Below are 24,482 nucleotides of genomic sequence, written 5' to 3' on the forward strand. Positions count from 1 at the left end.
AAGGTATAAAAAACATTTACTTTATAAAATCTGGAATATTTTAAAGATGTATAAAAAGCATATTAAAATTTAACACTTTATCTGTGCTTCAACAATGTAGCCCAGGTACTACTGCTCAGATGTAACCATTACAGGGTGAGCAGGATTCTGGGTTGACTCTTAAACAGGAGCAAGCTTAAACTGTATATGTATTTATAATTTCCATTGCCCTGTGCTGAGTATCAGTTCATTACAATTTCTTTGGGAAGGAGAAAATGAAATTTCATTGGCTCCTGTTGACAACTGTAATTTAATGTTTTTATACCAAATACTATAAAAAACAAAATTTCCAAGACAAAGACCAAGAGGAGTACCCTTACTTTGAAAATAAAAGGACCTTAAAAAATCAACACTGAAGAAAGCACACAATGAATTATTTCAGCTTGAAAATAATTTGTTCCTAAAAATTACTTCCAAATGATAAATCCACATACAGATTTAAAATATAAATTATGATTAAAAATAAATAAATGTTAAAGATAAAACTGGAGATTATAGTAACTGGAAGACTTTCACTAGGGGATGACAGCCATTTACTGTAAAGTTTGGAGGAAGATGTTAAGCTTTATAATGTGCATTTGTACAGTGACAAGAAAAACAATAACAAGTAGTGCTGTTCAAAAATAGGGACATTTATTATTACAAAATCAGCTAGCTTAATTACAAAGCATTACTTAAAAATAATTTAAAACAAATATATATTACAAGTGTAAATTGTGGAGTGCAGTGCAAACAAGATTATCCAAAGAAACAAAACCTCAGTAGTTGTAATAAAAACTATCCCTGAAGCCAGTGGATATTTCACAGAAATATTTATATTGTGGTTTTCAACTCCCTGTACTTACTTTGAAAGAATGATAAGAATTTAAACAGAATATGAAAACATAAATTATAAATAAATGTAAAAATATATCTGTACAAATTTTTATTGAAGCCATGATTTTTACTGTATAAATGCCTAAATATGAGATTATAAATAAAGTAAAATGCTGAAGGACTCTATTCTCTCAGTTTTAGAAAAAGGGAATTTTCTGAAGACAATATTTGAAGTTAAGGTACTAGGACTTTACTAATTTCACACAGTGGTATTACCAACAACTGGTCATGAAATGAAACAACTCTCTCACAGGAAAATACTTCCTAATATGAAAAACACAAACCAGGCTTTCTGAATTACAAAGATTCTGAAACAGAAAGGTAAGATGACAAAAAAAAACATGTGAAATTAAGAAAAAGTGAAAGCGTCTTTTGGGTTTCTGTTTTACACGGCTACGCTTAGTCTAGGCAGATCTTCCACGGGCATGCTTTTCGTGGCGTCCAGCTGGCTGTACTCCTGTATGAGTGCTGATAAAGATGACAGGGCTTCTGAGAAACAGCTTTCCTCCATCCCTTCGATTTGCAGATAGTGATGAAGATGAGCCTACAAATTTAAAAAAAAACTGAATTATGTTGACTATTTTCAGGAAATTTAGTATGTACAACTACCCTATAATGTAAACATTCTTTATTAAAATGATAGTTCACTCAGATTTGTAAAAGAAATGAGAACTCAAATCCTATGAACTCATGAGACTTCTCATTTAGACAGTCTTAGTAAGCCTACCCTCTTCAGTTACAGTCAGCGCAATGAACATAGCATATAGGAGAACTCGCACTGTAATAACATAATTCTTGGGAACACATCTTAAATAGACAAACATATAGTGGAATATAGCATAAATAGTTAAAAAAAACACATACTGTTATAAGTAATTACCTTTTTCTTGTAGAGCCTCGTGAATCTCTCTCTCAGGTCCATGAAGGTGGGCTTCACACATGTGTTATTTGCTAACGCTAGTAATGAATGGTAGTGGCCCACGGGAGGCACTGAACACAGGCTGGTCTTCCAGCCTTCTTGATTCCAGGAGACAAACTGTAGAGAAGGTTTTAATCTGAGATACAAAAACTTATGGTAAGAATTAAGGTACTAAAAACGCCTGCCATATTACAGCAGCCCACATGAGTTAAACTAGGACACTACTACTGATACCATTAGTTTATAATGTAAGTTATCTGTTTTTTACTATGAGCAGTGTAGTGGTACAGTCTACTAACTGGACAGTTAATTAGGGATATTTAGTAAAAGGACATTGGATTAGTTGTGATGGTGATTCAGAAAGCTAGAAACATATTCCTTAACATGAAAATCTGGGGATGGAAAGAAATGAAGGTATTATCATTTTCTTCACTTTGTAATTCCACAGAGTAGTTTTCCTAAAAATAGACTGCCAATAAATAGTAAAACAGAAACTTAGAAGTGGAGTGGTAGTAGTGGTGGTAATAAACATAATAGTTAAGTATTCTAACACTTTCAGGAAATAAAACATCTCATACATGATTTAGTACTTGTAAATAACAGCTCTGTACTATTATTATTCTTATTTTACATTTGAGGAAAATAATGCTAACAGAGGCTATGTAGCTTGCTCAAACTCACACTCTACCTAAGTGGTAATGCTAGAATTCAGCAACAGACCACCCTAACCACTATACTACCACTGTCATAAGCAATACACATAACTAATTATCTTGAGAAAAGTATAAAACCACCCTGGCTGGCATGGCTCAGTTGCTTGGGCATCATCCCACAAAGTGCAAGGTCATGGGTTCTGTTCCTGGTCAGGACACATGCCTGGCTTGTAGGCCTAGTCCCTGTTTAGGGAGCATGTGACATCCATGCTTTTCTCCCTCTCTTTCTCCCTCCCTCCCCCCCCCAAATAAATAAATAAAATCTTAAAAAAAAAAAAATATATATATATATAAAATCAAACCTTTCAATATTTCTGCGAAGATCTGAAATCTGGACATTTCCTCTAACCATGAGGGCACAGGCGAGGTACAGACTATGTTTGGGGTCGGCCTGAATTAGCTGATGATCTTTACTAAAGGCATCTGAAAACATTTGATCCAACCTAGAACAATCAGAGGTGCTGTTTATACAAAATATTACATCTTCTCTGTATAACTATAAAATGGAAAGATAATAATTTGTGCTGTAATCTTCTCAGCAATCTTTAATGGAATATGAACACAGAGGAGGTCATATAACATCTTTTTTTTTCGGAATAAAAATCTTCTGTAATATATTGGTGATTTCAGCAACACAATGTTAACTGTATCATTAGTGAGCTCTGTGAAGTGCTGATTTCGGGAACTTGTGTCGTTATTACTTATTTCAGTATGCTTATCTACTTCTTGTATCACAACTATCAAAACTAATTAAAAGCTGACAATATTAAGAGACTAATTTATCACTGTAAAATACATCATAAATTAGGAATAATCAAGAGGAAACCATCAAAGGACAATGTTAGGCTCTCTTATCAAAGATGGAACTCTATAGTAGTGTTCCTAAAAAGGAAGACTTTTAAGTGAATGGAGTCTTTTAACTTCATTCTTTAATCCTTGAGTTAAAGAGCGGAAGACAGGGGTGACCAATAAAGTTCACATCTAACAGTACACAGCCTTGCAGGTCCTTAACATGCCCCATTTAACTCAATACAAGCATGATTAGGATCCTTAGATATCTCTAGCCAGAGCTCTGTGCTGAATTTGCATCACGTCTGAGAAGAGCTACAGAAATCACACTACGCTACCTATCCATTCAACAGATATTTACTGAATGTCTACTATGTACCAAGCTCGATTCTAATTACTGAGACCCAGCAGTGAACACCAACAGAAAATCTCCTCCAATGAAGACTACATTCTATCCTGATTATCCTATAGCAAGACGGATTAGAGAACTCCCTTAGGGGATTGTGAGCTTTGGGCATTCATGCATCCTTTGCTATTGGTTTCAAAATTTGGTGTGTATGTGCTTTCTGGCATTTTTGTGGAGTCAAGGAAATCCAGAAAAGGTTAACTGCTAAACAACAAGTGGTCAAACTTAATTCTTGATCCATCTTTTGTCACAAAATAGAAAAAACTATTAAGCAGGCATTTATAATTATTGGGATACTTACCTTTACTTACATTAGAAATATGAAATTTAAAAAAATACACTCGCATACTTATTGTTTTCACTTGCTAAAAATGAACTAGGTATAGAATTAACATTATTTAATACACCTAATAGGTGTATGAGGTGGGTGCTTCGACTCTCATTTTCACAGATGAGCAAAACTGAAAATAGACTTCCAGCCAACATGGAGGTGTAGGTAAACACACTGTGCCTCCTCGCACAACCAAAATAAGGACAACAAAAATTTAGAAACAAAAAACCAGTACTGACAGAAAATTGAACTGCGTGGAAGTCCGACAATCAAGGAGTTAAAGAAACATTCATCTAAACAGGTAGGAAGGGTGGAGTTGGGAAGCTGGGCAGAACCAGCCAGGCGGCAGATTGTGGAAGGGTGAGGTGCACTAGGGGTCTGGTGGACTGGGCAGTCCCACATTTGCAGATAAACCAGGCGAAACTGGGGAGCCAGACAGACTGAGCAACCCAGGGTTCCAGCATGGGAAAATAAAGCCTCAAAACATCAACTGAAAACACCTGTGGGGATTGAGGTTCCGGGAGAGACTCCAACCTCACAGGAGAGTTTGCTGGAGAAACCCACAGGGTCCTAGAACATACACAAACCCACCCACCTGGGAACCAGCACCAGAAGGGCCCAGATTGCTTGGGGGAAGCAGGGGAAGTGACTGAAATCCAGCAGAGAGTGGAGCAAGCGCCACTGTTCCCTCTCAGACTCCTCCCTCCCACACAGCATCACAACGCAGCAAAGTGGGTTGCCCCACCCTGGTGAATACCTAAGGTTCTGCCCCTAACTATGTAACAGACGTGTTGAGACCAAAAAAACGGCTCAAACAAAAGAACAGATCAAAGCTCCAGAAAAAATACAACTAAGCGATGAAGAGATAGCCAACATATCAGATGCACAGTTCAAAGCACTGGTGATCAGGATGCTCACTGATTTGGCTGAATTTGGTTGCAAATTAGATGAAAAAAATGAAGGCTATGCTAAGTGAAATAAAGGCAAATGCACAGGGAAATGCATAGGGAACCAACAATGATGCGAAGGCAACTGGGACTCAAATCAACGGTATGGACCAGAAGGAAGAAAGAAACATTCAATCAGAACAGAATGAAGAAATAAGAATTCAGAAAAATGAAGAGAGGCTTAGGAACCTCCAGGACATCTTTAAACATTCCAACATCTGAAAAATAGGGCATCTGGCATAGGGGTGCCAGAAGGAGAAGAGGAAGAGCCATAAGTAGAAAAGTTACTTGAACAAATAATGAAGGAGAACTTCCCCAATCTGGTAAAGGAAACAGACTTCCAGGAAGTCCAGGAAGCTCAGAGAGTCCCAGAGAAGTTGGACCCAAGGAGGAACACACCAAGGCACATCATAATTACATTACCCAAGATTAAAACGAAGGAGAGAATCCTAGAAGCAGCAAGAGATAAGGGGACAGTAACCTACAAAGGAGTTCCCCTAAGACTGTCACCTGATTTCTCAAAAGAGACCTTATAGGCAAGAAGGAGCTGGAAAGAAGTATTCCAAGTCATGAAAGACAAGGACCTCCATCCAAGACTGCTCTATCCAGCAAAGCTTTCATTTAGAATGGAAGGGCAGATAAAGTGCTTCTCAGATAAGGTCAAGTTAAAGGAGTTCATCATCACCAAGCCCTTATTATATGAAATGTTAAAGGAACTTATCTAAGAAAAAGAAGATAAAAAACATGTACAGTAAAATGACAGCAAACTCACAATCATTAACAACCACACCTAAAACAAAAATAAAAACAAACTAAGCAAACAACTAGAACAGGAACAGAACCACAGAAATGGAGATCACATGGAGGGTTAGCAACAGGGGAGTGGGAGGAAGAGAGAAGGGGAAAAGGTACAGAGAATAAGTAGCATAGATGGTAGGTAGAAAATAAACAGGGGGAGGGTAAGAATAGTATGGGAAATGTGGAAGCTAAAGAACTTATGACACATGGACAGGAACTAAAGGGGGGAATGTGGGTGGGAGGGGGTGTGCAGGGTAGAGCGGAGTGCAGGGGGGAAATGGGACAACTGTAATAGCATAATCAATAAACTATATTAAGAAAAGAAAAACAAAAATAGTGGCAAACTTGCTACTAGTGAGAGAACTGTATTCAGACTTAAGTATGTCAAACTTCAAGGCCCTTAAATCTTATATATTAATTTTCATAAGCTTAGATATTTAATTATTAGATTTAATTTCAAACAGTTTAATACAGATTTTTTTAAACAATGACTCCTAAATAAAGACACATTCATACAATGGAAAAATGGCTGTCATCAACTGTATTTTATATATTTCTCATAAAAAAATGATATGAAGAAGTAGAGTTATTATAAACTTTTCTCTTACATTTTTTAAAAAGGTAATTCAAGTTCTCAAGTAACTGGAATAAAGTTACTACAGCTCACCTTCGAGGAGGAATGTTAACATCTGCCAGTGTATACAGAGGTGTTAGGCTTGACACAAGATAATGCAGCTGAGGAAAAGGAACTAAATTCATGCTGATTTCATTAAGGTCCATATTAAGGGATCCTTCAAACCTTGCAGAACTAAAAAATTAACAGTAAAGCATGAGAAAAAATTAATTGTATAGTTAAACACTTTAAATGTAGCTTGATTTATTCAGCAGGCATGTTCTTAAATATTAAATACTTTCATACCCTGTTCTTCAGTAGAGAACATATATTTTTCCCCCTGTATTAGTGAAATTTAGTATTATGAACATGATGTATAAATATATTTAAAGTATAATACAACTTCTATAGTAACTCTTACTTCTGGCTTATCTGAAGCATAACCAACACAGCATTACAGTTGCTCATTACATATATAAAAATATCTTACTAAAAACAGACTATAGACCTAGTTAAACACATACGCGTCAATAATTATTTATTTATTCTGTAATCTTCACTAAATTCCTCAGGCATCTGCTTAATAAGCTCTATATTTTGGAATAATGCCAAGATAATCTTTTAGATCAAAGACAAGGAAATATTGTGGATCAGTGAATGACAAGGTACAGATTAACTGGTTTTATAGATTAAGATGTTCCACAGCAAAAATAATGTTTACTTTTGTCTAACCAAGTGTTTCTCCAGTGTATCTATGATAAAACCTTTTATTATATTAACACCTAGTAACACACCACGGACTATATCTGGGCAAATGCTCCTTTGGAGTCATAGAAATTAAAATACTGGTCTATCACAGTAAGATTTGAAACCAGTAGACAAAATAAAAATGAAAGAAGCTCTGACAATTTAGAATAACTAAAAACAAAATGCTATTGCCAACATCCTCAAACGCACAGTGAACACCATCATTAGGATTACCTCGTTAGGTTGAGCAGCAAATTTGCCACGATGTTGTTCATGGCATCGAAGGGCTTTTCCTGCCGCTTTTTAAAAGCCCCAGCACTTGAGGTAACCAGACTCTTTGGCTTTACAGTTGTACCCAACTTTCCGGAATTCACCATGAGGTCAATTTTGCTAATGATGTCAAATAAAGACTTTTAAAAGAAAAATATTGGAGAGAAGCTATTAAGAAGAGTGGATATAGATGACATTTTACCAAGAAGGAAAGAGAAAGAAAAACAATTTAAACTTATAAACACATAAGCGTAACACAGGAATGACTGTATATGCATATGTCCATAAATTACAATGTCATTTCTTACTTGGTTGTCAACGGGCAACACACAGTCTGCATGCTCATTGAGTTCCTTCATTGCCAAGATGCTATTGTAAGGTGAAGTTATGACATCATCCTCACCAGAAGGATAAATTGAAGTCACAAATCTGTATACTTCTGGGAATTCATCCTCAAGCACCTTTAAAAGAAATGTGCCAAGTCCAGATCCTGTTCCTGAGGGTTGAATTTCAAAAAAAAACCAGCATAAATGGTTCAGAATATAACTGTGAGGAACTCGGAATTTTACTTTTTTGTAGAAATATATATTAAGAACTTTTAATTTTCAACTTACACCTGTGATTATACATTATCTAATCTAATTTCAAATAAGGAAATGAAGACAACATGGGTAGTGAGGATTGAAGTTCTAAATTCAATCTGTTGATTCTTACTGTGAGGTTGGGAGGGCTTTCTGTATTTCACTTGTTTTCACAGTTAAGTTGTATCTCTATTATGCCAAAAGAACTGAATGAAGGATAAAAAATTCAAACAAGACAGCATTCAGTCTACACTTGATATTAGACAACTATAAAAAATGAAAACTATCCTAACATTTTGGTCTGTCCAGAAAAAGTTCAGCCATTGTTAATGTAACAAGAACCGTTTGTGCAACATCAATATAACCCGACAGCCAAGACGAGTGGACTGGAATGCGCATGCATGAACAATGATGACCTCACTGTAATAGTCAGTGGGGGTGGGAGATGCTATTGAGTGAGCATGTGTACTGTGTGGCTATCACATTCAGAATGAGTAAGCAAGTAGAGCAACAAATGTGCATCAAATTTTGCTTTAAGCTTGAACATTCCTCCATGGAGACCATTTGGATGACTCAGAATGTTGCAGCTATGGGCAACTGGTGATTGGCAGCTTCATTATGACAATGTGCCTGCTCATGTATCATGTCTTGTGCAGAGTTTTTGGAGAAACATCAAATCACCCAGGTGACTCAGTCCCCCTACAGTGCAGATTGGGTGCCCTGCTACATCTGGCTTTTCCCAAAACTAAAATCACCTTTGAAAGGGAAAAGATTTCAGACTGTCAATGAGATTCAGGAAAATATGATAGGGCAGCTGATGATGACTGGGAGAACTGTGTGAGGTCCCAAAGTGCCTACTTTGAAGGGGACTGAGGTATCATTGTCCTATATACAATGTTTCTTGTATCTTTTATCCTCTTCAATAAATGCCTCTATTTTTCATATTACTCAGATGGATACTTTCTGGACAGACCTCAACATACTTAATCATGAAGAATACTATCATGACTTAAACAACTTAAACACTAAGTTAAAATTGTTTGAAATTGATCATTACTACCTTGAATTTACAATATTTTCAAGTAGGAAACTTTTTTTTTACTATTTATTTAAAAGCAGAAATTCTAGGAATCCCTTTCAGATAACTTTCTGACACATAGTTACATTTAAATAAATTCAGAAATTTTTAAGAACTTTGAAGAGGTAAAACTAGAGTATTCTAAGCTGATGTTTTTTAAACTGGGTTGTGAACTAATAGTGGTCTATGAAACTAATTTATTAGGTTAGGACCACTATTTTGTTTTTTTAAATAGTAGAAATACCAATGTGTTGCATGTGGTATAGGTGGTAATGTTTTTTGAGTCCTCTGTTTGTATATGTTTGTGTGTGTGTTTGGTTGTGATGTAAAATATATTTCATGCTGTTCTGATTAAAAAGAAGTTAAAAGCCAATGCTCTAACACATATAGATAAGTAGTAAGATTCTATGGTGTTAAAAATTCTAGATGAAAGTGAGGGGGATTTTTTTGGTTAATCTTTAATGAGAAGGAATTTCTAAGCATTATACAAAACCAAAGCCATTATAGAAAAGACAATTTTGATTCCATGAAAAATAAGCAAAATTTCTATACATATATAAAGAAACCATAAACTAATAAAAAGGCAAACTAAGAAAAAGTCTTCAACACATATGATGGAGGACTAAATTTCTTTAATAAAGAGGTCTCACAAATCAACAACCAAAAAAATAGGAATGCACTAACAAATGGGCTAAGTATATAAATATCTAACTCAAGATAAACCAAGTGGAAAATAGATGTGAAGATGCTCAACTTGTCTTCTAATTAAAGGAATGCAATTTAAAACAATATAATTTTGAACATATTAGATTTATGTCTCATAATACTTTGTGATGGTGATAAGTGTGGGGAAGTAAACTTTTATAAATTGTTGCTAATAATATGGATTGGTGCAATAATGTAAGATATTTAGTAATCAGTCAAAAGTTAAAATGTACATATTCTTTGATCTCCCTTTCCTTTCTAGGAATATTGCCTACAGCTATAGTGGCACAAATGAACAGAGACGTATGTACCAGATGTTCACTGGGGATTGTGATAACTAAACACCCCAAATGAACATCCATCAATGAAGACTCACTTTCACAATTGTTACCTATTTATGCAATTGAATTCTATGAGACAGCTGATAATGAAAGACATTTGGGAAAAACATAAAGTGAAAAAATTACAGAATAATACATATTGCATAATCTTGTTTGTAAAAACACAGCACGTGCATACTTCTAAAAGTCATAGAAAAAATCTGGAAGAATGACATTGTCAGCTTAGTAACCTGTGAGGAGAGACACCAGGGAGTGAATGTGGGAAAGGAGACCTCCATTTTTTACCTTCAGTATTATTTCAAATATTTTTGTTATTTTCAGTGAATTATGAGTTATAATATTCTGAGATTTTGAGTAATAGAGGGATTAAAAAGGCACCAAAATGAACTATAATTCAAATTGCTTTTTGGAAAAACTCAAACTTACATGTTAATTATACTAGTACAAAAACATTTGGTTCTTAATTTAATGATTATGATGGTCTTCCATAAGCATGGTTACATAGCAATTGTGACTTTAATTGTAAAATGGATCACAATGAATAATGGATATCTATAAAAAGTCAACTGTATATAACCTGCTGAATATAAAATCTTAATCTCAGCTTGAAGGAAAAGCATGGCAAATTTTTCTTTTAAAATCACCTAATCCTATTATGAAATTAGCATATTATGATCTGTTTCTATTTCATGGAACAGGGAGCAAAAGATTCACTTGCACAGTACAGGATCCCCAGGAAAGGGGGCCATGCAGATCATTTGTTATAGGCCAAGGCGATTCATTACCACGTGAGGAATGACTGAAGGTTCACTAAAATGATTTCTTTTACTTACTGAACACAACAAAGTTTTGTAGGTAGTTATAGAAAGGATAGTCTTTTACAATTCTACCTGTGAATATGCCAGAAATACTTAGCTCTAGTTAGGATAAAGAATGCACAAGCAAACTCTTAGGAGAAAGTCAGCATTTCCCAAAAGCTCATATATACTGAAATGTAGCTGGAAATTTACAAAATAAACTAAACGTAGAAGAAAAATTTCAGATTCCATTCTACTGACTTTTTTGTATTAACTCTTAAAAGGGTGTATTTTTTTAAATGGTACTAGTGACACACTTTAATAAATTAAGATAAAAATGTACACACATTCATAAACACACATGCCCTTAACAGTTCTCTATCAGGCATGGGATGGAAAACAAGACTTATGTTTACAAATGAGCTCCCACTTTCACTTTCATATTGTTACAGGCAAATAAATGAACAGCTTTACCTCCTCCCATGGAATGTATTACAAAAAAACACTGCAAACAATCACAGTGCTCTGCCGACTTTCTGAGTTTCTCTAAAATCTGCTCTTGATAAAGATGGCCAAACACTTTGTGCCCCACAGCCCTGAAAAAAAGAATATAGGCTTAAAGAAATTCCTTGTATTTCAAGATTTTATTTCTGAGTCCTGATTCATATCAATAAATCATATCTCAAAGATACTAGGTAGAAAATTTTGCAAATATATGTGTATAATCCTTAGATATCCTGATAAGATATAGATCATTATTGATGGATAGTAAACTATGGTTTTCTAAATTTTTCTTATTTTTTCTTAAGCTATAATTACAACAAAAGATTTTAGTTATACAGTTTTTCTCATTTCCATTTAAAGAACTATAATTGCAGTGACTTTTATATATAAAAAGCAGAATGTGGTCACAACATGGTCAGCAGAAAGACAAAAAATTTTAAAGCTTTTGTTTAAAAGGAGAAAAGCACTGGTCACATCATGTTATTACTAGATGAAAGGGCACACAGTAGAAAACTAATATTCATCAGGATCCGCAAGCCTTTTACCTGCCTAAATTTGCAAGTAGCACTACGATGAACTAAAAAATAAGCATGATTTTCTCACAATATGCAGTCAGGTGTAACTCAAAAGTTACAGAATAAGTTATTCAGGATCAGAGAAAAGCCAACTGGGTGGTCAGGTGGACTCACTTATTTAGTGACTGGTTTTCCCCAAGAGACTCTCCCAGAACACAAGATTCAAATTCATGCTTTAGTAAAATTATACATCGCTACACATTATGAACTCAAGGGATGGAGTGCAATTAGTTATTAATAAAATAATAAATATTAGATTTACAAACAGCAAGGAGCTACTGAAGTTTTAAACAAGTCTAAATGTAAAAATTTAAATGATCACCGTTGGAGCTTTTTACTGTTACGGAGGCACAGCAATTGTAATTAGGGGCCAAACAGAGCCTTGGGCTGAGCTTGAATGCTGGGACACTGGTCTGGCTGGCATCTCTGTGACAATTCTATTAAATCTGACCAGCGGTTGAACTTGAGAGTCAAATAATATAGGTAAGTGAACTGTTTATAAAACTACTTATAACTTTTCACTATTTAGCATTATGCAAGATTCAATTGACAACAAGGGAATTTAGCAAATCAATTTTTCATGATTCACTTTTTTCTTAAAACAATGAGAAAGAAGTAGAATATAGGGGACTTCTAAAAATTCTGAAACACTACCATTTATCAAGGAAAAGATGATGGCTGAAAGGCCTAGAATTAGGTATGGCAAGTTGCATTCTGATTTCATGTCAGTGGAACCTATTAGAGTGAAGGAAATACTGCTCATTTTAATGTTTAGCATATTCTCACCAATTATTCCCTGAGCCAGAAATATCCGTGATGAGCTGCTTGCTATCAAATACATCTCTCAAAGGTCCCTGCAGAATTTCATTTACTACCCCTTCCTCCATGTCAATCAAGACGGCCTGAGGAACAGAAATAAAATTGAATCAGCATATTTTTCTTTAGAGTTAGTCACTCTGTAAATGAAAATAACTTAGGAGCTAAAAGCTGCATTGTTCTTTTTATAATTTAAGCTTAATCACATCTTTATTTAAATCTTTATGTAGGCTCTGATATAAAAATTAAGAAATAATTTCACTCTGCTTGAAAGGTGAAACCCAGTAAAAGATAGATTCAAAAGTCTTACCATACTCAAAATTATCAAGGGGGGACGGGGGGCGGGGGAGGAACTAAATAATCCCCTCAACTGATTTTCTAACTATTCTTTCATTCATGTGTCTATGTGACTAAATTTCTTGAGAACATGGTCTCAGAAATGTATAAAGTAATCTTAACCAGAGAAAATTCTCAATGGAGGGTGCATTAATGCATTTGCTCACTAGGCGTGACCATGCTGCCCGAATCACAAAAATTGTCCAATTAAAGCCAGTAAGTGTGCAAAGCCAAAGTGCTAGGTAGATGCCAAAGATGACTACAGAGTCCTCCCCCAAGTAACTCATAATCTAATTCATTACCACAAACTTTACTGACATAGGAGAGAATCTCCATTACTAAGAGGAAAAATAGAATATAAAACATAGAATTAATTATGGAAAGAATAAAGAAGACTGGAAGGAAATACAGCAAAATATAAGCAGAGATAGATTGGCAAGGACACTGTATACCCTGTACCTGCACTGTCTTGTGCTTTACTTCCCATATTTTCTATAGTGAGGGGAAGCAGTAGTTAAGTAGATACAGCAAAGCTGAAGAAAACATTCTGAAATAATCTTAGGGTATACTATAAAGCTATTAACACTAATTCACTGTCATAGAGAAAAGTGCCTGGTTTATGGGCATTTTTAGCCCTTGTGATCATTAATGTTCAGCACTTACTACATATACCACTATTCTAAGTACTTACATGTACCACCCCATCTAACCTCACAACCCTATGTATAGGTACTATAACTATCCCTGCTTTACACATTGAGGAAACTGAGGCCTAGAAAAGTTAAATAACTTGGCAATGATCACCCAGCTAGTAAGCGGTAGAGCAGAGATTCAAACCTGGCTAGCCAGGGTGCAGAATACTGACTCCTAACCACTGAACTATATGCTGTACCATCTTATTGAAGAAAGAGAGTCAAGTTTGATATTTCTAGAATACTGACTTCAGTGGAGTTACAATTTGTGAATTTAACTATTTATGTAGTTAATTATTTTATTGTAAGCTGGCAATTAAAATAGTATTACACAGTATATTAGAAACATTGTATTTTAATTGTATAATACTATTTGACACAGTATTAGTATATTATAGCAGTATATTAGAAAAACTCTAAAATTATTTATAAATGTGCTCCTTTACATACAATAATAAATATACATATGCCCTACATAGACAAGGCAATATAGGGGTATTTACTGCTAATTTTAGAGATTTTTAAGAATATGCAATTTTTACCATATAGTGGCCTTATTCCAAATAGATTTATTGAAATCATTTGTGGAAGATTAAACATTTTTGGGGGGCCTGAAGAAACCATTTAGTTACTGTCTCTGAAATGGTGACTGAGATTAAACATGTTTGGGCCATACCCTCCATTACTGCAACCTGGCAAAAGCAGCAGCAAACAGAAAACAGGCTGACATTCAAGCACTTCAATGTCAGTTTTGGAAGCATCATCACTTCACATTAAAATCCTTAATCCTTTAAGGATTTTTAAATCCTTTATCCTTAAATCCTTTAAGGATTTAAAAATCCTTAAAGTCACTTAGCATTAAAATCCTGACGGAGTACATAACTCTTCTGATTTTTTCTTGGAAATTAATTAAAATTAGGAGAAATGACTCTGGGTTCCTTGCTTAGCAATTCCAAGTCTGGTGTCACCACAGTTCCAGAATTTGATGTTTCTTATTTTCTTCCGGAGCCACCTGGGGATAGCCTCCTGGCATTGAGCATTCCCTTAATTGTAACATAAAATTTACCCAGTTCTGAGTATTTGCCTCAACTTCAGATCCTTGAGACAGTGGAGGGGCCCAACCACCAAGTTATCTTCTGAAGCCTAGGCTCCTCAGTGATCACAGCCCTGTAATGCCAATGGCTCCCAAGGAGAAGTGGAAGAGCACCTTCTAGGACAAATCAAAGCCTACAGAAACACACTGATGTATTCTTTTCCAATAGTTTCCTCCGCCTTGCCTGCTGACATGGCAGTAGGAAAGAGCTCAAATTGGGAGCAGTCTAGGAAATGTCAACATTTCTTTTTCTGTGTAAGATCTGGACTGGGATGTTAGCACTGTCTATGGCATGGAATATACCAAGTGTTGATTAATTATGCTGATAGCCTACAAGCAGATGGTCTCTGTCCTAAATTTGTTTTTCAAGGACAACAAAGATACAAAATGGTTCCCAGGTACAACACTACTGCTTTCCATTCTTTTAGCCAGTACTCCAGATCTGATCCTTATCACCTCAGTCACTTCCTTGGCATCTAAACTTGTGTTAAAGTCAAAGGTTACTAATCAATAACTGGAAAAAAAGTTTGTTGTAGACAGACAATCACTGAAAAGAAGTGTTGTTGGAATGAATGGGCTACTGACTGAAAATACTTTTGTTCAGGAGGTCTGTACTTAATACATAATAATGCAAGAGTTAAGAAATGTTTCATCATTTATCTAGACATATTTCTTCTGAAAGATTTAGGAAAAAATGGTAAATATGCAGTGTTTTTACTTTAAGCACAAAATATTCCCCCTAAAGTTTCAGGCAGACACAAATGTCCGCTTAATTATATTAAATGTGGCTTAGTAAGTACTTTTTTTCATTCGAAAATTTAAATTTTACTGTCATGATTATTACAGAAATATGGTTATTTTAAAAACACATGCAATGAAAGATGCCAAGTGTATATATCTTACTCGTGCTTTTAAAGAACAAATTTTCCCCTTGGAAATACTGCCACCATCACCAACCACTCTGAAAGATAAAAAATAAGGAAAAAATTGTAAGATCTTCCATGGCTATTAGAGCTATCAGGTATTGAAGTTGACTTCCATTTATATAATAAAGCCACTTATAGGCCAGGTGAGACAGACACAAAAGATAAAACAGGAGTCACCATTCCAAATCATCTCCCTTGCCTACCTCCCATTAGGCTAAAAAAGTGAGGGACTTATTTCCCTGGCTTCCTTTGTAGTTAGTGCTGCCCATGTAATTCAGTTCTGTCAAATGAGAAGAGAAAGGTATTTTGGGAAGCTTTTCTAGTAAAAAGGAGATGCAGTTGGTGCTAATTCTTCCATTTTCCTACCTTGAACATGAACATGAATGTGATTCCTAGATTGGAGGCTGCCATTTCAGTTGTAAGGTAATAAACATGGAGGCAAAAAGTCAACACACTAAGAATAATGAAACGATAGACAGAATCTTGGTCTTTAAGGCACTTCTCCAAACCTAGAACATTCAATTTCCTGATTTATTTGTATCTGAAGTAACTGGATATCCATATCACTTAAACCACCATTAACAAGGTTTCCTGTTATAACTAAACATGTATCAACACCTATACCCATTTGTTTATATACTACCTGCATTCACACTATAATGGCCAAGGTGAGATGTGACACAGACTGTGACAGACTTGAAGACATTGACTTTCTGCCTCTAGTTTGGTGTATCTGCCTGTACTAGACAGCACTGGACCCATTCTCAAGTTGTCAACAAGGTTTGCAAGCCTAAGGATCAGACTCTAGAATTCACCAAGTGGAGGACTAACTTGGAGATAACTTCCGCAAATACCCAACCAACTAATTCAAATTAGATATTAAGTATGCATTTTTCAGTTCAAGCCCACCAATTTAGCTTTAAGTGTTTTGAAGATGCATGAACTTAATAATTTAAGATTGAAAGCTTATCAAGAGCCCTGGCCAGATTCAGTCAGTTGGAACATCCTCCTGTACACCAAAAGGTTGCAGGTTTGATCCCGGGTCAGGGCACATACCTAGGTTGTGAGTTCATACCCTGGTCAGGGTATATACAGGAGGCAACAGATCAATGTTTCTCTCTCACATCAATGTTTCTCTCACATTGATGTTATTCTCTTTCTCTCTCCCTTCCTCTCTCTCCAAAATCAATAAACATATCCTTGGGTAAGGATTAAAAAAAAAAAAAAGAGCTTATGAACAAACCTTGAATGTCAAATTACTTTCAGATAGAGATATATAACTACATGTACCCTGTATTAAATAAACAAAAGTAATCTGACAGCATTCTCCCTTTCAACACATTCTACTCATAGAGCCAATATTCCTAACCATGAATAACATAAATGTAAACCATATATTTTTCTTTCAAAAGTTAGCCATTACAGGATGCATTAAGAAGATACCCTAGGAGCACTTTTCAGCACTCCTTTTAAGTGAAACTTTATTTACAGGTCAAGTTAAAAGAAGGAACACTAAAGCTTCTTTTTGCTACTTAATATAGTCAAAAGAAAACCTGTTGTCCTGCTCTGAAGAATGATATGAGAATATTAATGAGAATGAGAAATATGATTTTTTAAAAAGATTTTATTTATTTATTTATTTTTAGAGAGGGAAGGGAGGGGGAGAGAGAGAGAGAGAAACATCAATGTGCGGTTGCTGGGGGTTATGGCCTGCAACCCAGGAATGTACCCTGGCTGGGAATCGAACCTGGGACACTTTGGTTCCCAGCCCACGCTCAATTCACTGAGCTACGCCAGCCAGGGCTGAGAAATATGATTTTAATGAAAAAAGCAAACAAAAAAGCCAGACAACTTTACAGTTACCAACTGTTTTTTTATCCTTTGAAGAATTCTGGTCCAATCTGTTGACATGAAAAGTATCATTATGCTATGTCAGCGATTTTGACATTTTTTCATCTCATGGCACTTAAACTAATTACTAAAATTCTGTGGCACACCAAAAATGTATTTTTTGCTGATCAGGCAAAAAATAATAGGTATGATTTTGATTCATTCACACCAGATGGCTATGTTGTGTTGGCTGTTGTCATTTTTTTCATTTGATAATTTAAGGGAAAAAGAGGTCAGTGCCCCTGACCAAGTAGTCAGTTATTGCATGTTTTAAAAATTCTTGCAGCACACCAATATGCCACGGAATACTAGCTGAAAATCACTGCAGTATGTGATAGACTTTAACACCAACTTACCTGGTATCCACATTTCTAAAGAAGCTGCTTATTGCCTCATCATAAATTCCCTTCTAAAAAGAAAGAAAATATTTACAACGTTTGATTAAGTTTTGCCTCTTTCCCAAATGAAGTCCTTTCAATTTAATAACACCATAATTCTGTAAAGGCTGATGTGTGGTTAGATAAGTAAAAGCAAATTATCATAAAATGCTTTGACTGATTCTTCCGATCTACAGAAGAGTAATGCCCTGAGACCTATGACTTAAATTCAAGGAAGGGTGTTGACGTCCTCATAGGACTGCAGAATCAAATGAGAGCTTCCTCTGAATTCTTGGTGATCATTTTCAATGCTGATTGGTTAAATCAAGGAATACCACAAGTTGCCTTTTTTACAATCAAGGAATACCACACGTTAACTATTTACAAGGTGTTTTCACATATACTATCTCATTTGTCTTCACAAGAATGCTGATAAAGATGAGACCCTGAGAATTAGGGAAACGTCTCTGCCAGTTCAGTTTATTATGTGTCTATTGTCAATATACATTTAAAAACGTTTGCTCTTTGCTGATAAGGTCCGATACAACGAATATCCATCAGGTAAAAGCTCAATAGAGGAAATTTCGCGGTGACAGGCAAGGAGGGCTGTCCGGAGGCAGGGCGGGTACCTGGTTGACCGCAGCGTGCTCCCTCAGCGCCAAGTCCCAGAAACAGCAGCCGATCTGGTTTCCGCACTGGCCGACTGCGATCCGGGAGAGGAAGAAAAGGAGCAGACATTAGGCGGCTAACAAGGACCCTGGGCCCAGCGCCGGCTGGGTCCTCACCCTCCCGGTTCAGCTTACCCTGTACGACCACCGACTGGGTCATACTGCGGGTCAGCCTGCACAGGGCCCGCGAGAGCCCGCGCTACCTTTCGTATTTCCTCGGCCCGCCCACAGAGCTTCCCGGGGGCGGGGCAGCCGTAAGTCACTCTGCTGTCGCAAGTTGCTGCCGTCGCCACTCTCTAGGTTCTCACTCGAAGGCCGCCAAGTGCGCCTGCGTCTGGTTGTTACCATAGCGACAGGGTCTCGGACCTTAGCTCCTCGCTGCCTTATCAACATCTTTTAGCATCTGCAGCACCCGAGGCCAGGGTAACTGGAGGGTAACTCAGCTTTGAGTAGGATTTTAAAACATGTGTCTTTAAAACTGTTGGTGGGCTCTCCTTAGAGGTTTAGCCTTCGTTTACAGGCTCAACACCCTGCGCAGCGGGTCAAATTCCCTTCTTGCAGGTTCCTCGGGTCGGTGCGTTAGTGTCTCTGTCCAACAAGCCCTTTGTTCTAAATAGAAAACGAAGATTGGTGAGCACAAAGAAACCTCAGACTAGTAGGCGTGGCAAGGTGCAACCGAAACTTGGTGGTTTGCAAAATGGCGCTTTAGAGACCCAATCAGTGTTTGTCAAAGCTGTAGATTTTCAACATTAGCGTACAGGCCCTCTGGGGGGCCTGTACAAAAGAAGTTAAGACATAGATTCCAAGCAAGTTACAATCTAATTGAAGATACACACGAAGTAGTTAAGTAATTGTGACTTAAAACATTGTGTGGTGCTAAATGCAGTAGGATTCAGTGGAAGAGGGTGTAAATGAGTCAACAGAAGGCTGTTGAGAGAGATGAAATTAAAACTAGGCATTTGATTCATATACAGTGCTTAGACGGGTAAAAGAAAGAAAAGATCGAAAAATAATACATTCCTTAAAATTACTAACTCCTTAAAATTGTCAAACATTGAATACTGTAAACCCTTATTGATAAACTTGGATGAGATTTCAACCAAGAACTCAATCTGAAATGAAATTAATATTTTCCACAAAAATTTGGAGGAGCTCTAAAATTCTAGGAAGTCTTCATAAAAAAAAGTTAAAGTATATGTGCAATTAATGTGTGGTATTAGGAACACTTTACTTCACCAGGACAAATAATAGTTGTGACCATGTTTTTCTGATAGTTGTTAAGTTTGAAGTTGCAATGGTGGTTCATGGCATTGAGGCTTTCCCACATTTATATTTGGATGTTTTTCACCTTAGTACTTAAATCTTTTGTGATTAATAGGCAACTTTTAATCAGTTTTTTTTGTAATTGCTGGATTTTACTCTTAACTACCTTTTAGTGAAGTCAGTGGAGTCAGCGGTGGAGGTGCAATGTGGCACCTCCAACATTTCACTTTAAGTCTTGTTGTTGAAATCCCAAAGTCTGGGGCTTCCAAAGTTTGCAAAGTTTGGTTCAGTTTGTAGACAGTGATGTTTGTAGGTGTGAGTCGGTGATCTATGGTTCCATCTTCTCTGGTATTCTGGCCTCTGCAGAGCTCTACCGCACATGCTGTGGTTCTCTCCCAGTCATTATTCTCCAGAGATCTTACATGGGAATGAAGTTAAATTAAGAAAGCCCTAACAAGTCTCATTAATAACTTTATCCTGGAGAGAATAAGACTGAGAGGCAATTCTGTTTAAAAATGAAGGTAGAACCTTGCATACCACTACTTCAGGACCTCAGTAGAGGCAAAAAAGATTTAAGATAGAATTTATGTTTTCCAGGAGTCCACACTGAAGTCATAAATCTGAGCGTATCCTGCAGTTGAATTCAGTCCTAATAAATGAACTGAGACCTCATTTAAGATATTCAACCTACTCTCAGAAGAGCAAGTAGAACCCAGGTCATCCTGGAAAGCTACACACAGCTTAGGGGAATTCTTGCTAATATAGTACTTCCTCTAATAAAAACACAATGAAAAGGAAAATATGACTTAACTTTCATGCTCTAGCTGTAAGTGGAAGAACAAGTTTCGGATAAGTGGAAAAGAAGAACTTGCCCACACAATAGTAGAGTATGGTAGATTGAGTTATTGTTCTAAATTCTTTACCCATCCCTTCTGCACATGACTATGTAGAACCTTCTGGTATAGTAGAGTAGGTAGAGTACACATCTTTGCCTCGTTGACTCTGGGTTTGGTCACGTGGCTTCCTTTGGCCAATGGAATGAAGTCAGGTATGAAACTAGAAGGGGCTTTATTTATTTATTTATTTATTTATTGGAAACTAAAAGGGGTTTGAGATGTGCTTTCATCTCTTGGACTTTGCTATTTTTCCTATGAAAAACTGCCTCAATTGGTTGCTGTTTGCAAAATAATGAAGACATGGATCATATCTGAGTCTGAATCTCGAGATGCAGAGTCCTAGTTATCATTGGCATACCCAGGTGAGGCAAGTGGAGATCAGCTGAATAGAAGACTATCCACAGTCTTATGAGAAAGTAAAATAATTTTAGTTGAAGCCAAAAATTGAAATATTAGAGCAATAGCTGACTGACAAACCAAAACCAAAACCAAAAACACAAAATACCACCAACAGAAAAACCCAGATTGGGCAGAATTTAATGTTAAATATGAGCAAGAGAAAAAAAATTGAGAATTATGCAGGCTACTACTATAAAAGGAAGGAATGAAAGAAGGAAAGAAAGAAGGAAGAAAGGAAAATGGCATTCAAAAGATGGATGAAGTATATGACCTGGATAAAAACTACTTAAGGGGGAAAAAACAAAATTCTTCATATATTGTTTGTGCTTTAGAGGAACTTAATAATAAGAGTATGAACTGAATAACACAGGGACTTAAAAATGCTAGCAATATATTGAGAAGTATGATCTGTGAGGGCTGAATCTTACCTGTGTTGTTCACTTTATATCCTTACTAACTAGAAGATTGCCTGGTTTACTGTAGGTAGTTGATAAATATTTGATGAATAAATGAATTCGAATGGAGATAAAAGAGCAAAGGAATTTAATAGAAGGCCAGAACACCTTAAAGGACTAGTAAATAATTAGAAGCATGAAGAAAACTAGAGAGCTTAAACTTAAAATAATGATGTAGAGGAAAGCCTTGAAAAAAATCAAAGAGAATAGTAAAGCAAAAGAAAAAGATATTAACTCTCTTAAAAGATAATATATGTATAAGAGACAATATAGTTCAATGTAAGATTAAAAAGTCCCCCTGAAATGGAGAACACAGCCAATGGAAAAGAAATATTCTTACTGATATAAAAAATAATAAAGGAATAAAAATGCATAGGTTGAAAGTATACACTATATTCCATGGAAAATTTATGTAGGACAGTCAACATTAAGGTATATATCCTGGTTAAGTTTCTAAATTTTCAGAATAAAGAAAGAATTCTTTAGGTACCCAGTCAAGAAACAAAAGGAGGGGGCATGGAGAAAAAGCAATTAGGCTTATTTAGGCTCATGTATAGGACAGTCAGTTCTGGGATATATTGAAAAAAATGTTACAAAGTTCCATGGGGAAAGAAAATGTGTTCTAAAAATTATATAGTTTTTCAAGTTGTCATAAAATATAGTTTGGATTTCTGGGTACTCTATTCATTTTTATTCTGCTTGCACACTGCATTTCTGAGCCGATCTCTTTTAAAGAACTATGGAAATGATCCCTGAAAGTATAGTCTTCTGAGCCTATCTCTTTTATGTATATCTTGACAAATATAGCAATAGCAACCAAAGTGTTACCAACATTCTTTCAACCTTTTCACTTAGCATTAAAGTTCACTAGTAAATCATCTGCCTTCTAGGTTATTACAAAAATTTCCAAAGGTTTTTCCAGTAGGTTACCACTGAGTAACATAGATACCTACCTATACTTTCAGCTTCCAAGAACAATTTCCATGTCACTTGCTGCTTGACCACTTGCTTTAAAGAGTTACATATATATTAGGTTTGTTGTTATGGCAGTATCTACGCTTGGACCTAAGTCTGCATAAGTCAGGATAAGTTTAGTTATGCTGTGGTAACAACCAACCCCCAAAGCTCAGTGGTGTAAAACAACAAATGTTTAATTTTTTGCACATAATACATGTCCATTGTGAGGAGGATGTCTGGTGGCTATGATTTGTGTTATCCTCACTCTGGTACTTAAGTTGCTGAGCTACCACTGTTTGGTTCATTCCTGGTTTTGTGGCAGAGAGGACAACTCAGGAGGGTCTTGCACTGCATTTAATGGCTTTTGCTAACTCACTGGCCTGAACTAGTCAATGGGCTCCACATAATCATAGGGGAATTGCAATTTCTGAAATAGAGAAATCCAGAAATATTTGACAAACGTGTAAGTACATCACAAGCATTCTCATGTGTAACATCATAGCACAGCATGTCAGGCAGACTCCAAGATGACACCCAATGATTGCTGTCTCCTATTTTTGTATAGTGCCTTCCCTTTGAGTCTGGGCTGGACCTAGTGACCTCTTTCTAATACATATGGCCCAGACACAGCTAAGTAGCTACTCTGAGTTGGGAAGACAGGGTTGAGAATTCCGGGGGACCAAGGCAGCTAGAATTTGCAGGGCAGAGTCCCAGAAATGAGTGAGTATAAAGAGAAATCCCTGGAGATCTTCAGGGAATTCCTGGTGAGCCTTACACTGAATACTGATCAGTAGAGATGTGGAAACTACCCAAGACTGAGGAAAGAATGACTGGAAAGAAGCAGGATGGATAATTCCTGGGGTTCTCACAGGGCTAGTTCACATTCTCAGTATCTTGAGTGGAAAGACCTTGTAATACATGGGAGCACTGAGTTAAATACATAGGAGGCTATTGCCTCGTTAGTGAAGAAAAATTAGCTACAGATGAAAGACTGTTCTGATCTAGCCCAAGAACTCATGAAATCAATTCTCTAAAGGACCAAGCTGTTTCCAAATAACTGTGTCCCAGAATAAAACTTGAAAATACTTAGAGGACTGAAAATAAAATTGAACATTCAACAATGTACAACTTACAATGTCTAGTATCAAATAAGAAATTGCAAGACATGTAAAATGTAGAAAAATATACTCCATAATGAGATTTTAAAAATCAGTAAAAACAAACCAAGATATGGCACAAATGAAAGAATTAGTAGACAAGGACATTAAAACAACTTACAAATATAGTTTTTTATATTCAAGAAGGTAGAAGGAAGCATAAAAACATTAAGAAGAGACAAATATAAAAGACACAAATTAGACCTCTAGAAATAAGAAATACAATGTATGAGATGAAAAATATACTGGATGGAATTAAGAGTAGGTTAGACATTGCAAAAGAATAGAGTAGTTAACTTAAAGACATAGCAATAGAAACTATCCAAAATAAAACAGAGGAAAAATCATAATAAAAAGGAGGTTCAGTGAGCTATGGGACAATTTCAGGCAGCCTGGTATTCATGTAATGGGAGTTCTAGAAGGAGGAAACAAGAAATACTTGAAAAAACAATGGCTGAGAAGTTTCCAAGTGTGGTAAAAATTATAAATTCATAGATTTAAGAAGCTCAATGAAACTTTAGACACAGA

General features: G+C 36.1%; 1 protein-coding gene across 1 annotated transcript; it reads right to left on the reverse strand.

Annotated features, from left to right (window-relative positions):
- Positions 1 to 1,298: 1,298 nt before the first annotated feature.
- Positions 1,299 to 19,065, reverse strand: TUBE1 (tubulin epsilon 1). The gene is made up of 12 exons (XM_045844022.1): positions 18,963 to 19,065; positions 18,789 to 18,862; positions 18,139 to 18,191; positions 15,870 to 15,927; positions 12,816 to 12,931; positions 11,425 to 11,546; positions 7,757 to 7,944; positions 7,413 to 7,588; positions 6,486 to 6,626; positions 2,850 to 2,990; positions 1,796 to 1,970; positions 1,299 to 1,459 (listed from the first exon to the last, which is right to left on the reverse strand). The coding sequence occupies exons 1-12, from the start codon at positions 18,985 to 18,987 to the stop codon at positions 1,301 to 1,303; spliced, it is 1,428 nt and encodes a 475-aa protein (XP_045699978.1). The 5' UTR covers positions 18,988 to 19,065; the 3' UTR covers positions 1,299 to 1,300.
- Positions 19,066 to 24,482: the final 5,417 nt, after the last annotated feature.

Source organism: Phyllostomus hastatus, unplaced genomic scaffold, assembly GCF_019186645.2.
Source record: "Phyllostomus hastatus isolate PE091 unplaced genomic scaffold, TTU_PhHast_1.1 phas_contig_40, whole genome shotgun sequence".
Lineage (NCBI taxonomy): Eukaryota > Metazoa > Chordata > Mammalia > Chiroptera > Phyllostomidae > Phyllostomus > Phyllostomus hastatus.

Bases quoted from the DNA above. Each gene is read 5' to 3' on its own strand.
- TUBE1 (XM_045844022.1), bottom strand. From the start codon at position 18,987: ATGACCCAGTCGGTGGTCGTACAGG. The intron at 18,863-18,962 runs GTAAGCTGAACC...CCCGGATCGCAG, and splicing joins CCAGTCGGTGGTCGTACAGG to TCGGCCAGTGCGGAAACCAG. The intron at 7,589-7,756 runs GTAAGAAATGAC...TTCTTTTAAAAG, and splicing joins TGTTGCCCGTTGACAACCAA to TCTTTATTTGACATCATTAG.